The sequence below is a fragment of the Chiloscyllium plagiosum genome, unplaced genomic scaffold (assembly GCF_037043375.1).
Source record: "Chiloscyllium plagiosum isolate Xiang-an unplaced genomic scaffold, Cpla_swu_hap1 HiC_scaffold_10, whole genome shotgun sequence".
Classification (NCBI taxonomy): domain Eukaryota; kingdom Metazoa; phylum Chordata; class Chondrichthyes; order Orectolobiformes; family Hemiscylliidae; genus Chiloscyllium; species Chiloscyllium plagiosum.
Window position 1 is genome coordinate 34,749,272 of NW_028270148.1, and position 16,339 is coordinate 34,765,610.

At 39.2% G+C, this 16,339-nt stretch overlaps 1 protein-coding gene across 6 annotated transcripts in view; it reads left to right on the plus strand.

Moving 5' to 3' along the window:
* Positions 1 to 15,890, plus strand: part of ppm1ba (protein phosphatase, Mg2+/Mn2+ dependent, 1Ba) — a 229,672-nt gene extending 213,782 nt beyond the window's left edge. For 5 of the 6 annotated variants that reach the window (XM_087991269.1, XM_087991267.1, XM_087991266.1 and 2 more), the window contains one exon: positions 6,874 to 8,064. In XM_087991269.1, coding sequence (XP_087847395.1) covers positions 6,874 to 7,122 — 249 coding nt within the window. In that variant the 3' untranslated portion in view covers positions 7,123 to 8,064. Of the gene's footprint in view, positions 1 to 6,873; positions 8,065 to 13,903 lie in introns of those variants that run through there. The other variant, XM_087991271.1, reaches the window with a different exon arrangement.
* Positions 15,891 to 16,339: the final 449 nt, after the last annotated feature.

Sequence of the window (16,339 nt, forward strand, 5' to 3'; positions counted from 1 at the left end):
ACATACTACAGTGGGACTTCGGAGAACTAGGAAGAAGGCTGAAAAGCAGGACGTCCAGGGTGGTTATCTCCGGTTTGCTTCCAGTTCCTCAGGCTGGTGAGAAACAGGGAGATAATGGACTTGAACGTGTGGCTGGGGAACTGGTGCAGGAAGCAAGGACTTAAATTCTTGGATCACTGGGGTATGTTTTGTGGTAAGCATAAATTATACAAGAGAGACGGTTTGCACCTTAATAGGTTAGGGACCAGCATTCTGGTAGGCAGGTTTGCTACTGCAACACAGCTACATTTAAACTAAGTAGCGGGGGGAGGGGACAAACTGGATGTTTAAGAAGGAAATTGAAGGGATAGTTAGAACTAGGGAAGTCAAGAAAGACAACTGTATCAATGAAGCAGAAAACTCAAAAAGGGATCATGCTGTAAGGTTGAGTGAAATAGGAGTTGATGGGAAGGGTGAGGGCAGTAACAAATTAAAAATACTATACATGAATGCACGAAGCATTAGAAATAAGATGGATGAGCTTGAGGCTCTTTTGGAAATTGGCAGATACGATATTGTGGGGATGACTGAGATGTGGCTTCAAGTGGAGAGGGCGTGGGAAATGAATATTCAAGGCCTAACGTGCTATCGTAAGAACAGACTGATGGGCAGAGGGGGTGGGGTGGCCATGTTGGTAAGGGATGATATTCAGTCCCTTGCGCGGGGGGACCTAGAATCAGGGGATGTAGAGTCAGTGTAGATAGAGCTGAAAAATTCTAAGGGTAAAAAGACCCTCTTGGGAGTTATCTACGGGCCCTCAAACAGTAGTCTGGATGTCGGACGTAAGTTGAATCAGGAGCTGAAATTGGCCCGTCGCAAAAATGTTACGACAGTTGTTATGGGGGATTTCAACATACAGGTAGACTGGGAGAATCAGGATGGTATTGGAACTCAAGAAAGAGACTTTGTGGAGTGTCTCCGAAATGGTTTCTTAGAACAGCTGGTGCTGGAGCCTACCAGTGAGAAGGCAATTCTGGATCTGGTATTGTGCAACGAACCAGAATTGATCAGGGACCACGAAGTGAAGGAGCCATTGGGAAGTAGTGACCATAATACAATAAGCTTCAATCTGCAATTTGAGAGGGAGAGGGTACAATCGGAAGTGACAATATTTCTGTTGAATAAAGGGAACTATGGAGCTATGAGGGAGGAGCTGGCCAAAGTTCAATGGTGCAATACCTTAGCAGGGATGACAGTGGAGGAACAATAGCAGATATTTCTGTGTAAAATGCAGAAGATGCAGGATCAGTTCATTCCAAAAAGGAAGAAAGATCCTAGGAGGAGGCATGGGTGGACGTGGCTGACGAGGGAAGTTAAGAAACATATTAAGTTAAAAGAGAAAAAGTATAACATAGCAAAGATAAGTGGGAAAACTGAGGACTGGGAAGCTTTTAAAGAACAACAGAGAAGGACTAAGAAGGAAATACGCAGAGGAAAAATGAGGTACGAAGGGAAACTGGCCAAAAATATAAAGGAGGATAGTAAAAGCTTTTTTAGGTACGTGCAAGGCAAAAATATGGTTAAGACTAAAATTGGGCCCTTGAAAACAGAAACAGGGGAATATATTACGGGGAACAAAGAAATGGCAGAAGATTTGAATTGGTACTTCAGATGTGTGTTCACTGGGGAAGACACAAGAAATCTCCCTGAGGTAACAGTGGCTGAAGGACCTGAACTTAAGGGAACTTCTATTTGCCAGGAATTGGTGTTGGAGAGACTGTTAGGTCTGAAGCTTGATAAGTCCCAGGGCCTGATGGTCTACATCCCAGAGTACTGAAGGAAGTGGCTCGAGAAATCCTGGATGCGTTGGTGATTATATTCCAGAGTTCAATAGATTCGGGATCAGTTCCTGCGGATTGGAGGGTGGCTAATGTTGTACCACTTTTTAAGAAAGGTGGGAGAGAGAAAGCAGGAAATTATAGACCAGTTCGTCTGACCTCAGTGGTGGGAAAGATGCTGGCATCTATTATAAAGGATGAAATTACGACACATCTGGATAGTAGTAATAGGATTGGTCAGAGGCAGCATGGATTTATGAAGGGGAAATCATGCTTGACTAATCTTCTGGAATTTTTTGAGGATGTAACTCTGAATTTGAACGAGGGAGATCCAGTAGATGTAGTATACCTGGTATTGGGGGAAAAGTACTAGATTGGATTGAAAATTGGTTGGCTAATAGGAAACAAAGAGTAGTGATAAACGGCTCCATTTTGGAATGGCAGGCAGTGACTAGTGGGGTACCGCAGGGAACCGTGCTGGGACCGCAGCTTTTTACAATATATGTTCATGATATAGAAGATGGTATTAGTAATAACATTAGCAAATTTGCTGATGATACTAAGCTGGGTGGCAGGGTGAAATGTGAGGAGGATGTTAGGAGATTACAGGGTGACCTGAACAGGTTAGGTGAGTGGTCAGATGCATGGCAGATGCAGTTTAATATGGATAAATGTATGGTTATCCACTTTGATGTCAAGAACAGGAAGGCAGATTACTACCTAAATAAGGTAAAGGGGCAGTACAAAGAGATCTGGGTGTTCTTGTACACCAGTCAATGAAGGTAAGCATGCAGGTACAGCAGGTAGTGAAGAAGGCTAATAGCATGCTGGTCTTCATAACAAGAGGGATTGAGTATAGAAGCAAAGAGGTTCATCTGCAGCTGTACAGGGCCCTGGTGAGACTACACCTGGGGTACTGTGTGCAGTTCTGGTCTCCAAATTTGAGGAAAGACATTCTGGCTATTGAGGGAGCGCAGCGTAGGTTCACGAGGTCAATTCCTGGAATGGCGGGACTACCTTACACTGAAAGACTGGAGTGACTGGGTTTGTATACCCTTGAGTTTCGAAGATTGAGAGGGGATCTGATTGAGACATTTAAGATTATTAAAGGATTGGACACTCTGGAGGCAGGAAACATGTTTCCGCTGATGGGTGAGTGCCGAACCAGAGGACACAGCTTAAAAATACGGGGTAAACCATTTAGGACAGAGCTCAGGAGAAACCTCTTCACCCAGAGAGTGGTGGCTGTGTGAAATGCTCTGCCCCAGAGGACAGTGGAGGCCCACTCTCTGGATTCATTTAAGAAAGAGTTAGGTAGAGCTCTCAAGGATAGTGGAATCAAGGGTTATGGAGATCAGGCAGGAACAGGATACTAATTAATGATGATCAGCCATGATCATATTGAATGGTGGTGCAGGCTTGAAGGACAGAATGGCCTACTCCTGCACCTATTGTCTACTGAGATGGAGAGGTCCAGGAAGGTGAGGGAAGTGTCCAAGATGGTCCAAGTAAATTTGAGATCGGGGTGAAAGGTGAGAGTGAAGTTCCTCGTGAGAGCATGAGGTAGTGTCAATACAGTCATTGATGTAGCTGAGGAAAAGGTGGGGGATGGTGCCAGTGTAGCTATGGAAGATGGACTGTTTCATATACCCGACAAAGAGGCTGGATGCGGGTGCCCGTGGCTTCCCCCTTTGATTTGGAGGAAGTGGGAGGATTGTAAGGAGAAGTTGTTAAGGGTTAAGGGTGAGACTGTCACTTGAGTGGGTGTGGGTACGAGGTGGGGAGTGATGTCACCAACAGAAATGACACTCACCATGGGGGCAGAGGTGGAAGTGATGTGACGCGTGACGTCAACGACGTCGCCGGCTGAGTTCTGGGTTTTTTTTTGGTGGGGGGGGGACAGAGATTAGTAAGAATACTGAAGGGCTGGGAACTAGGACCTGGGGTGGAGTAGGAATTGCAGCGGAGACTTTTTGGGGGAATAGTAAAAACACAGTAAGGCTTTTCTTGGGGAAAAGTAAGAAGACAGCAGGGCTTTCCTGGGGGAATACTAAAAACACCGCAAGGCTTGATACTTATTGTTTGAATTTATTCCATGTTATTATTGGGTCTGATTGAAAAATGTCTGACAATGTTGCTGCTGCTTTAGTGAAGTTGTGTTTCCATTCCTGATGAGCATAAGAATTCAGCAGAAATGTATACTTTATATCACAAAGTCTAATTAATTTGTTCTGAATCTTGTTTTCCCTGTTAATCACATATGCCAGTGTTGTCCAGTTGAGAATGCTGATGAGCTACCTGTGTCACTATGGCAGTAATGTTTTAGCCACATGCCTCAGAAAATGTTTAAATAACAAGCCCCGTTGAGTCACTATGGATGAACTTGTCACCATTTGTGAATATTCGTATATTTTTATTGCATTTTAGCACTTCACCAACAAATTCATAAAAGTTGCATATATCATGCAATATGAGCAATAAGATTCTGACCCCACCAGGATCACATTGTCTGTTACTCAATGTTTCAGTTCCTGTTCAGAAAAGAAGTGAAGCATACCTGGATTCCCATTTAGTCACTTGCTTGTGACTAATTCATTGGGTAATAGTGGCATATGTTGTTTGACCTCTGATTTCAAAGGATTTGTTTCAACAAAAGGGTAAATGTAAAACTTCCATGGGACCAAAGTATTGTTTCAGAAGTAAAGGACAAAAAGAAAATTGGAGTTAATGGTGGATCTGTAATGTACTGTTTTTTGTAATGGCTAAGTCTATTTTGAAATTTAAACAACCAATATTAAATATCCATTTCCACTTAGAAAATGGAAATAGTTGTGAAAATTGCTAAAATATTTCTTAGAATTTTGGGAAACATTTTACACTATATAAGTCCAAAAATATGATATCCATTGATGCTTTTATGTTTTTAACTTGAGGGAAAAGTTTGTTTATTCTGTGTATTATTGAGTTATTGATATTTCTGTGTATGAATCTTACAGTACTACTTATAAATATTTAAGTGATCAGAACAAATACTGCAAACTAGGGACAATTTTGTAAACCTGTGATATCGATACTTTTGTCACAAAGCCTTGTGATACTCTGCTTAAGTAGTCCTTTATTCATTGTACATTGAATGTGAGTTTAGCATCATATGTTGAAGTTTAATAATTATTGTGATGCAAGTGGAAAGGTTGTAAACAAAATAAACCCTCAAATAAGTATGAACAAAATTATGTTTAAGTAGCACCAGCAGGAATTAGGGGCAAATTACTAACTTTTATAATATGATTTAATATTAAGGAAGGAATTCTTGGTTTTATTTTATTTTTTTATAGTGCCTGTTAGAATGAAACTATGAAAACAGGCACATCATGTAATTACTAAAATACCTTGATTACGAATATCTCTAATCAAAAACGCTAATACAGTATGTGTACAGAGAAGATTGCACACATACTGTATTTACTTGTACTTAAATTGACCATTCTTTTATTATGAAACCATTCCCTTTGGTCCTCGACTCTCCCATGAGGGGAAACATCCTCTCATCATTTCTCCTGTCAAGCCCCTTAGAATCCTAAATGTTTCAATGCCTCCCATTCTTCTGAACTCCAGCGTGTAGAGCCCCAACCTAAGCTTTGGTCATAAGACAATCCCGCCCCCCCCCCCCCCTCCCCACCTGATACCAGGGATTATACTGATAAACCTTCTGTGAACTGCCTCCAGTGAAATGTTATCTTCCTTAAATAAGGGGACCAAATCTGCTCTCAGTACTCCAGATGATGTCACACCAGCACCTTGTATAGTTGCAGTAATATTTCCCTACTCTTATTCCAACCTCCTTGAAATAAGGCCCAACATTCCAATACTTGATTACCTTTCTGTACCTGTGTGCTAGCTTTGTGTTTTGTACAAAAGTACCCCTAATGTACTTTGTGTAGCAGCTTTTGTAGCTACTCATGAGCAAATTCTCTATCAATGCCAATATACAACCCCCAACATCATGGACTCTTATGAACTTAACCTTTTGTGAAGTACCTTAATGTACTTCTTTTGGATGTCCAAATACAACATGTCTACCGATTCCCCTCCATCCACTTTCATTAACAATTCGTCGACAAACTAATAAATTAGTCAGACGTGATTTCCATTTCATGAAGTCTCAGCTTGATTAGGTTATGATTTTCCAAATGCTCTCCTATTATTTCCTAATAATTGATATTGATACTTGTCCAATGATAGGTGTTCGGCTAACAGCCTATAGTTACTTGCTTTTTATCTCCCTCCCTTTTTGAATAGGGCTGGGAATAGGGTAAGATACAGAGTAAAAGCTGCAAATTCTACGTGTATTCAGTTGAGATTGTTTCTGTAGAAATACCTCCTACCAATATTGCCTGTAAGCTGCATGGCAAAGGTACATGCACGGCGATCAGTATACCAATACTGTTTACAACACTGACTTCTGGTTCTGGAAGGCACTGCTGAGTATATACTTCAGAGGCCAATGCTGAACCAAAAAAAACAGTTGGGACACAGCCTGTTACATAATATCTGATACCTGTGAAAACCTAAGTAAAAAAAATTCATTTTAGTGCTCCAAATCATTATGACTTGGAAAAGCTGATGGGGTATTTGTGTTTTGATATTATTTAGTATTTGTCTTTATTCTGAATACTGTTAAGGTTATTACATGTTGAAAGCAGATTATTGACTAAAAAGGTTTTTAAATTTGAAGCATTTTTAAAACCTGTTTATCAATAAATAATTCCATAAATTAGTATATAATCAACTGATAGTTTTAATATTGGCTAATGCCTTTTGAAAGTTCAGTTATTAAAAGGGTACTACAATGCAGGCCGTTAAAACTGAAACCCTACTTATTGAATTGTACCTCTAATCTTAATACTAATTAGTATTGTTGTACAGATGTAGTTTCAAAGATATTTTAATGCATATTTACTCACGAGAACTCCTATTGACAATTAATTTTGAGTTTGATAGTCTGAAAGAATATTATAGGCTGTTTACTCACATTGGGGTATTGAATCTTGAAAAGGACCCTACTGGAGCAGATCAAAGGGGAACAAGACCGGGCAAATTGCTCGAGACACTCAGACAATTGAGAATTAATCATAGGGGGAGCTATCGTCATCTAATGGAGGAGATGCTGGCTAGTTACAGGCTAGCTCAGATCCAGGGGGAAGCAAATACCACCGAACAAGCTGCTTCCAGTGCAGTAATGCCTGCTAGAGAATCAGAGACCAGGTTGCAGGCTGATGAGACTCGTCCTGACGATGTACACTGAACTGATTTGAAGATGTAGTAAGAAATGAGAAACCCCTTAAAACTTAATGATTCAAACATTGTGTATCAATTGTGTTTTAAAATTTATTACTTTGCATGAATTTGTGACCTCTGTTGCATGTCTTTTTTTAAAAAAATGTTTTGTGCTTGCGGATTAGATTTTTTGGTCAGATCACCATAACTGCCCAAGCAGTGACAGTTAATTTTTAATACCTATTTGTAGCATGTCAGTTTTTTGGTTGTAAAAATGTAAACACATTAAATGCATGATTCAGAACAGATACTATGATATTGATAAATCCATCATGCTTATTGTAAATGTCAGTTATTTGTAAACAATGACTATGGGCATGCTTTTGCTTTTTTGCAGTATTCAGCCAGAGAGGGGATTTGTCTTTTTTTGAATGTGTAATAAAGCTTTATACCATGTCTGGACCACTGTTTAACTTGCAGTTATTACATGCTAATATGGGTATTCTTTCTTCAATACAATAAATATCCAAAGTAAAACGTGAAACCAGATATTGTGTTTTACGTTTGATAAATGGCTGAGGATGCACTGCTATTTCATTTTTAAGATGTAAACTGCAGGCAATGACTACAAATTTGTGCATTTCAGTACATTGCAGTTGCAATTTTTATAAACCCATTTTAAGTAAGTGCACCGTTTTACACACATTTCTGATTTTAATGCAAACATTTACATGTATGTTGCTGTTTCTTTGATTATCTTGCTTTAAAATAATCAAAGCTGTCAGATTGTTTAGGAAATAACCTAGACTATATGCACAGCTATGTATTGTTTGAGACTGCACAGACTCTCTGAGCTAATGCACAACTAACTTCAAGAAATTATTTTGGCTAATTTCTTTTAGATTAAACCAGGCTCGTTATTTTACAAGGTAGTAGTTGATTATTTTCAATAAAGATTTGATTAAATGTTTTTCAAAGTTGTAGACTATAAATTTTTTTTGTGACGGTGTGTGAAAATATGGGTAATGGTTGAGAAATTGGGTGTGCAAGCAGAACAGCATATTTCATCTAAAAAAATGAAAGACACAAATTTCTAAAATATGTGCCTTTTTAAAAAAATTCCTATATATCGAATAGTTTAGGTTGTAAGTTTGCATGCTGAACTGGTAGATTTATTCTCCGACGTTTCGTCACCATGTTAGGTAACATCATTAGTGAGCCTTCGATGAAGCGCCAGTGTTCTGCCCCGCTTGTTATTTATGTCTTGGTCTGTTGTGGTGGGTGATATCACTTCCAGTTCTTTTTCTGAGAGGTTGGTAAATGGGTTCCAAATCGAAATGTTTGTTAATGGTGTTCCAGTTTGAATGCCAGGTCTTTAGGAATTCTGGTGCGTTTCTTTGTTTACCTGTCCCAGGATGGATATATTGTCCCATCAAATGGGTGTCCCTCTTCACCTGTGTATGGATACTAGTGATAGTTGGTCATGTCTTTGTGTAGCTATTTGGTGCTCATGTATCCTGGTGGCTAGTTTTCTGCCCATCTGTCCAATGTAATGTTTGTCGCAGTCTTTGCAGGGTATTTTGTATATTGAGTCATAGAGATGTACAGCACAGAAACAGGCCCTTCGTTCCAACTTGTCCAGGCCAACCAGATATCCCAACCCAATCTAGTCCCACCTGCCAGCACCAGGTCCATATCCCTCCAAACCCTTACTATACATATACCCATCCAAATGCCTCTTAAATTTGCAATTGTACCAGCCTCCTCCACTTCCTCTGGCAGCTCATTCCATACACATACCACCCTATGTGTGAAGAGTCACCCCTTAGGTCTCTTTTATATCTTTCCCCTCTCACCTTAAACCTATGCCCTCTAGTTCTGGACTCCCCCACCAGGGAAAAGACTGTCTATTTATCCTATCCATGACCCTCATGATTTTATAAACATGTATAAGATCACCCCTCAGCCTCCGACATTCCAAAAACAAACAGCCCCAGCCTATTCAGCCTCGCCCAATAACTCAAATCCTCCAACCCTGGCAACATCCTTGTAAATCTTTTCTGAACCCTATCAAGTTTCACAACATTCTTCCAATAGGAAGGAGACCATAATTGCACGCAATATTCCAAAGATGGCTTAACCAATGTCCTGCAATGTGCTGCAACTTGACTTCCTAACTCCTGTACTCAATACTCTGACCAATAAAGGAAAGCATACGAAATGTCGTCTTCACTATTCTACCTACCTGTAAGTCCACTTTCAAGAACTTATGAACCTGCACTCCAAGGACTCTTTGTTCAGTAACACTCCCCAGGACCTTACCATTAAGTGTATAAGTCTGACTAAGATTTGCTTTCTCAAAATTCAGCACCTCGCATTTATCTGAATTAAACTCCATCTGTCACTTCTCAGCCCATTGGCCCATCTGATCGAGATCCCATTGTAATCTGAGGTAACCTCCTTTGCTGTCCACTACTCCTCCAATTTTGGTGTCATCTGCAAATTTACTAACTGTACCTCTTATGCTCGCATCCAAATCATTTATGTAAATGACAAAAATTAGAGGGCCCAGCACTGATCCTTGTGGCACTCCACTGGTCACAGGCCTCCAGTCTGAAAAACAACCCTCCACCACCACCCTCTGTCTTCTACCTTTGAGCCAGTTCTGTATCCAAATGGCTAGTTCTCCCTGTATTCCATGAGATCTAACCTTGCTAACCAGTCTCCCATGGGCTTCCTTGTCGAACGCCTTACTGAAGTTCATTTAGATGGCGTCAACCACTCTGCCCTCATCAATCCTCTTTATTACTTCTTCAGAAAACTTAATCAAGTTTGTGAGACATGATTTCCCATACACAAAGCCATGTTGACTATCCCCTAATCAGTCTTTGCCTTTCCAAATACATGTAAATTCTGTCCCTCAGGATTCCCTCCAACAACTTGCCCACTACCGATGTCAGGCTCACTGATCTATAATTCCATGGCTTGTTCTTACCATTCTTCTTAAACAGTGGCACCACATTAGCCAATCTCCAGTCTTCCGGCACTTGACCTGTGACTATCGATGATCCAAATATCTCAGCAACTGGCCCAGCAGTCACTTACCTAGAGTTCTTAGGTACACCTGATCAGGTCCTGGGGATTTAATTACTTTATGCATTTCAAGACATCCAGCACTTCCTCCTCTGTAATATGGACATTTTCCAAGATGTCACCATCTATTTCCCTACATTCTATATCTTCCATGTCCTTTTCCACAGTAATTACTGATGCAAAATACTCATTTACTATCTCCCCCATCTCTTGTGGCTGCACACAAAGGCCGTCTTGCCGATCTCTGAGAGACCCTATTCTCCCCCTAGTTACCCTTTTGTCCTTAATGTAGTTGTAAAAACCCTTTGGATTCTCCTTAATTCTATTTGCCAAAGCTATCTCATGTCCCCTTTTTGCCCTCCTGATTTCCCTCTTAAGTATACTCCTGCCTTTACACTCTTCTAAGGATTCACTCGATCTATCCTGTCTATACCTGACATGTGCTTCCTTATTTTTCTTAACCAAAACCCTCAATTTCTTTAGTCATCCAGCATTTTCCATACCTACCAGCCTTTCTGTTCACCCTAACAGTTTATGATCATTCAGCTGGTTGTTGGTACGGGGTCCTTTAAATTCATCAGTAGCTGTTTTAGTGTGTTGGTATGTTTGTGGGCTACCATGATGCTGAGGGGCCGGAGTAATCTGGTCGTCAGCCCCAAGATGTCTTTACTTAATGGCAGTGTGCCTAGAGTCTCTGGGCGTGTTCTGTCGTCTTGTTTATGTCTGTTGCACAGGAATTGGTGGACTGCGCATATCAGGTACCCATTGTTCCTGAATACGTTGTGTAGGTGTTTTTTCTTTGCTTCTCATAGTTCCTGGGTGCTGCAGTGTGTTGTAGCTTGTTTAAATAATGTTCTGATGCAGCTTCGTTTGTGGGTATTGGGATGATTGCTCCTCTAGTTGAGTATCTGGTCAGTGTGCATAGTTTTCCTGTAGATGCTCTCCATTGGCTTTCGTTCTACTGTGCAGTCTCAGAAGGGGAGTCTTGTTGTTCTCTTCCTCTTTGGTGAATTTTATACTGTAAGGATGCTGTTGTTTTTGTTTGTGGGTTTCTTCTAATTTGTTGCTTTTTGTAATGGCAAAGGTGTCATCCACATTGCGGATCGTGGGAAGGGCTGTTCGTTCTAACCTCTGCATAACTGCTGCTGCTAAGAGTTTGGATATTGGTGATACAATAGGTGTCCCATTGATTTATTTGTAGTTGAAGGTGAAGTGGGTTCTGAGGCACAGGTCTCCAAGTTTGAGGATTCTGTCCTTGCTGATGTTTGTGTCCTTGGTCAAACAGCAGAGTGAGGTCAGTGTTTCTCTGGCTCGGGTGATGTTTATTGACTTAAATAGGGCAGTCACGTCGAAGGAAACCATGGCCGCCTCATCCTCTACCTTGGTGTCTTTGATGTTGAGGAGTTTCTGGGTGGAGTGGCTCGAGTCTTCTGCTGTGTGTTTCTGTTTGCATTGCAGTCCCTTAGCTTGCCTGTATGTCGGTGTACTGGGAAGTAAGACTATGGGTCTGAGAGGGGCCCCTTGTTTATTTACCTTTTTGGTAATCTGTTGAAATGGGATGTGTTGGATCCTTTGGGTTTCATTGTTTAAACATCTGTCTTGTTAATTTCATCTGTCTTATGAAGTTTCTTCTGGGTATGCTGTAATACGGTTTTCTAGTTGTGGAGTCAGGTCCATCGCCACCTCTTGGTATCTGCGAGTAGTGTGTTTGCTTTTTCAATATATTGTGTTCTGTTCAGGATGACAGTCATGCGCCTGTCTGCTGGTAGGATTATGATAGTTCTCTCTCTTCTGAGTCCTTTCAGGGTTTTCCTTTCCAGTGTTTTGAGGGTGTTCTCTTCTTTCTGTTTTGTGATGATGCTACAGTCTGTTTAATGGCTTACTGGATTTCTTCCCTAAGTGCGTTGTCTTTCAGGGTGGATTCATTGCTGCTCGGAAGTCCTTTTTGTCTGCATCCCTCCTACTAGGACGGCCTTTTTCTGTGTCTGTGTCAGTGTCAACAGGTTCTTTATCCAAGTCTCTGTGTTATTGCTGTGTGAGATCTTGGCCAGTTTTTCTTGTAGGGTTAGTCTTTATCTTGGTCTGCTGTTGTTTAGTGTTGATGGTCACCAGGATGCATGAGCACCAACTAGCCACAAAAAGCCATGATCAACTATCACTAGTAACCATACACAAAAAAAAGAGGGACACCAATTTGATTGGGACAGTCTAAACTAAGGCATGCACAAGAATTCCTAGAGGCCTGGCATTCAAACCGGAACTCTTTTAACAAACCAGCTTTGACAAAGGGTCAGTTCGATTCAAAACGTCAGCTCTTTTCTCTCCTTACAGATGCTGCCAGACCTGCTGAGATTTTCCAGCATTTTCTCTTTTAGTTTCCGTTACCAAACATATTGATTTGGAACCCATTTACCAACTTTTCAGAAAAAGAAATGGAAGTGATATCACCCACCACAACAGACCAAGACGCACAAATAGCAAGCGGGACAGAACACTAGCGCTTCATTAAAGGCTCACTGATGATGTTACCTAGCATGGTGACGAAACATCTCCGTGGGCAAACTTACAACCTGATCCACAATCTGAGCTTTAAGTCTTCACCAAAATCGCCTTTTGATTAGTGGTTGAATGTAATGAAAATGTAATGGAGATACCTGCCCCCCGAGAATTGATGTATTCATTCAACTTTTCATTGTGGCAAACAGGACTTGCTTTAAAAAGACTCCACCTTAAACTTCAATTTACACATATCAGCTATATGCTGGCCTCAAGTTCGAAATGATGTGTATGAGTACCATTATTTGTTTTTAATGTTCTACAGAAATTGCAGGGAAAAGGAACTTGCTAGTGGGGACTGTGCAAGTCAAGACATCATATTGCAAGCATACGATAATGTCAGCATACAAATCATCAAACGTATAGCAAGCTTGAGCACACTTGATCTAGAGACTATTTATTGAAAAATTGAAACCTATATCGTGGAAAACTTACCTATAATTTAGTTACATTGTAAATCATTTCTGTGTCATTCCTGTGTGTGAAATATTATGTTATATATAAACTTTAAACCGTACTAATTCATAATTTAAAAGAAATGCTCATTGGGTTAATATTTTTCATGCTTTCTACCTCCTGCCATAGATTTAATCTTTCCTTTTCTTGCAATTAACAAGTTTTTGCCCATGCAAGTGAAAGATATCAGAAATTGATGAAGAACAAAGCTAACTCAAGATGTAGTGTCATATAATTCAAAATTAGATTAATTTGGTAATTGTTATAAAATTTCTTCTGGGAACCATTTTATGACCCTTATTTATATTGAAAGATCACATAGTACAATTAATTGTATATTTGTAGATAAGCACATTAGAACTCTTGAAAAGTTTCAAAAAAGGTATTTTACAGTATTTGTATTGTTGCTGGTAATCACGTTTCAATTAGGCTTGAGTAAACGTTGAATTTTAACTACCTTTTTCTCTAGTTATTATTTGCTTAAGAATCCAGCCAACATGTTATAAAGGGTAGGTGTTAAATGATGTGTATTCATATATAAGACACCATTTATCACTTGGTGCTAAGCTATTCCAATTTTTAAAAGTAATGTAAACCCCTTTCTTTCTTTTTTATTTGAAATATTCAACAGGTAGGGCATCAGAAAAACTTCTGAACATGTCATGGAGATTGCAAATGTAATAGTATTATTTTGTTTCTCACAGGGTTCCGCAGATCTTGAAGACCCCTGGTAGTTAAATAGGCTAGAATCGCTAAGAATTTCCTGGTTTGAAATATGGAAGAAACCTTCGTTCACACACCTTTTATTTACTACAAGGGAAATTAAAAATCCAAAGGATCTTCTTTTAAAGTCATTTTGTCATAAGGGCAGGAGGAGCTTAATTGTTAGAATTATACACCATTTGTTCATTTCTTTTTGCATATTCTAATATTGCCACTCTTGCGCATCTTCCTGTAAAACAGTATTTTGTTGACTGCCTCAGACATACTGATTGCATCTGTACCCAACTTGTTGCCTGACAGAATGGTGATGCTGTTAGGAGGTGTAATAAAGTACCTGAGGTGCATGGATTTCTAGTTTCATTTGGAAGATGCACTAAGTACTGTTAATTTAAATCTAACTCACCGGACATGAGCATGTACAAATTGCTGTATAAGGCATTACTTGATTGCAAGGTTCAAGGTTGAGAGCTTCTGCACCTATCTCAGGCCCAGAGGGAACATGCAGTAAGCAGAATGCTGTAGAAATTTATTTTGTGTAATTCTTCACTTCAATTTCTGCTGTACTACCAAATACTCAGTTTTCTCTGCTGTCAGATATGCAGTATATGTTGTCTACGGCTTGCTTGAAGATAACATTGCATTTGGCAATAAATATAGCAAATGTATGGTAAAGTTCCCTTATGATTTTCAAGCATGTGTAGATTATAAGCTCTTGCTAAGCGGAACCTCTGGACAAAAATGAATAGATTAATTTATGCTTCTATGTCAATTGTCATTTGCTTTAAGCATCCCACTCATTATTGCAGAAGTTGAAAATATTGCTATAAAATTTGCCTTTCTCACATACTGTAAATCGTGATTTTGTTCTACATGTGGTTTTCTATTAGTATCATTGATTTGCAGCAGAAATAAAGAGACAGCCTTGTGTAAACTTGGGGTATAGTTTTGCAAAAGAGTTGTTTGCATTAACAATTTCAAAACTAGAGATCACATAGATTTATAAATGCAATTTAAAATATTCTATTGTGAATTTAAGCTTTACAGAATTTTTAAAATTTTTGTTCAGTGATTTTTTTTTTCTTCATTCATTGTGGAATGGGCATGGTACAGAGTGGCTGTCTTTTAAGGTACTTGAAAATTCTTAGTTTGATTTGTATTTCTGCAATAACATGATTTTACTGAGTATGTTTGAGTTATGCATGTATTAAAGTTTAAGTTTAAGTTAATGGTTGAGGGGAAGGGGATTTGAGCAGCATTGAGAGCAGAGAAAGCAATGAATGTATCCACTTGTACACAATACACATGCTATGGATGCCTTTTAAGATTTAAATAATGCAGCTTGTCTGTTAATGGTGTATTGTAGACAATGTTCATTGCCCTTATACATGATTGAAACATACTAATGAGTGATGCTGATTTGAATTTGTATAAAATTGAGTTCATTTGTATTTCTCTCTAACTTTGTTTTTTCCCCTCATTTAAGTCTTTAAGCTGGAAAGCTGCCTGTTACCATACACCCTTGAACACTGGTGCCTACAACCAGCTTCCCCAATCGTTTGGTTCATTGTGTAGGTATGATTCTTGGCTTAGAGAGTATGATTATTGCCAGTGTTTTTATTTATTCACTAGATTTTAGCTACAACAATGAAAATGTCCTGAAGAAGATGATGTTAACAGGTGTTTTGACCCTTTGTTGAGATTATGGGGTTGTTTTAGGATAGGGATGAAGAGTGCACAAGTGGTTTCTTACTTGCCACGGTCTGTCCACTCTGGTCCTTCCCTGTACTGACTATAGTATATTCCCTGTATGATATTTGTGATGTTTCATACAATACAGTGATCATAACCACCTTGTTATCTTCAATAAAGGATTGCTAAATGCATTGTGACTTTTGTATTTACAGTTTGTATCACATTATGTACTGCCCAAGAATAAACCCTATCAATATTTTGTATGCTTACCTACAATAGACAAAAAGACTGATTCTTGTAATAATCTTGAGCCATATTTACATTATTATGTGACTAGTAGACATGTAATTACTGCAGGTTTTAAAGTCTGAATGGAACTTAAAAATTTGCATTTCAAAGGGGATTTTGAATTCTATTAGACTTTGGGACTCTGTATTCTGAGGTCAGACAGACTGGAAAAACATTATTTTCAAAAATGGAGTTAAGTTTATTGTATTAACTGTTTCCATAGTGCAGTCTCAATTTTGTTTGATTCCCACAGTCTTTTTAACAGTATTCTCAAATAATGTAATTGATAAAACTTTATCCGCTTCAAAACTGTATGTAAATATTGGTTGATCTGCCATTTAAAATATTTTCTCCTTTAGAATTGAAGATCCAGTTGCCATTCAAATTGTCTATGTGTTGACTATGTAATTTGTGTTTATATTGAGCACTTGTTACTT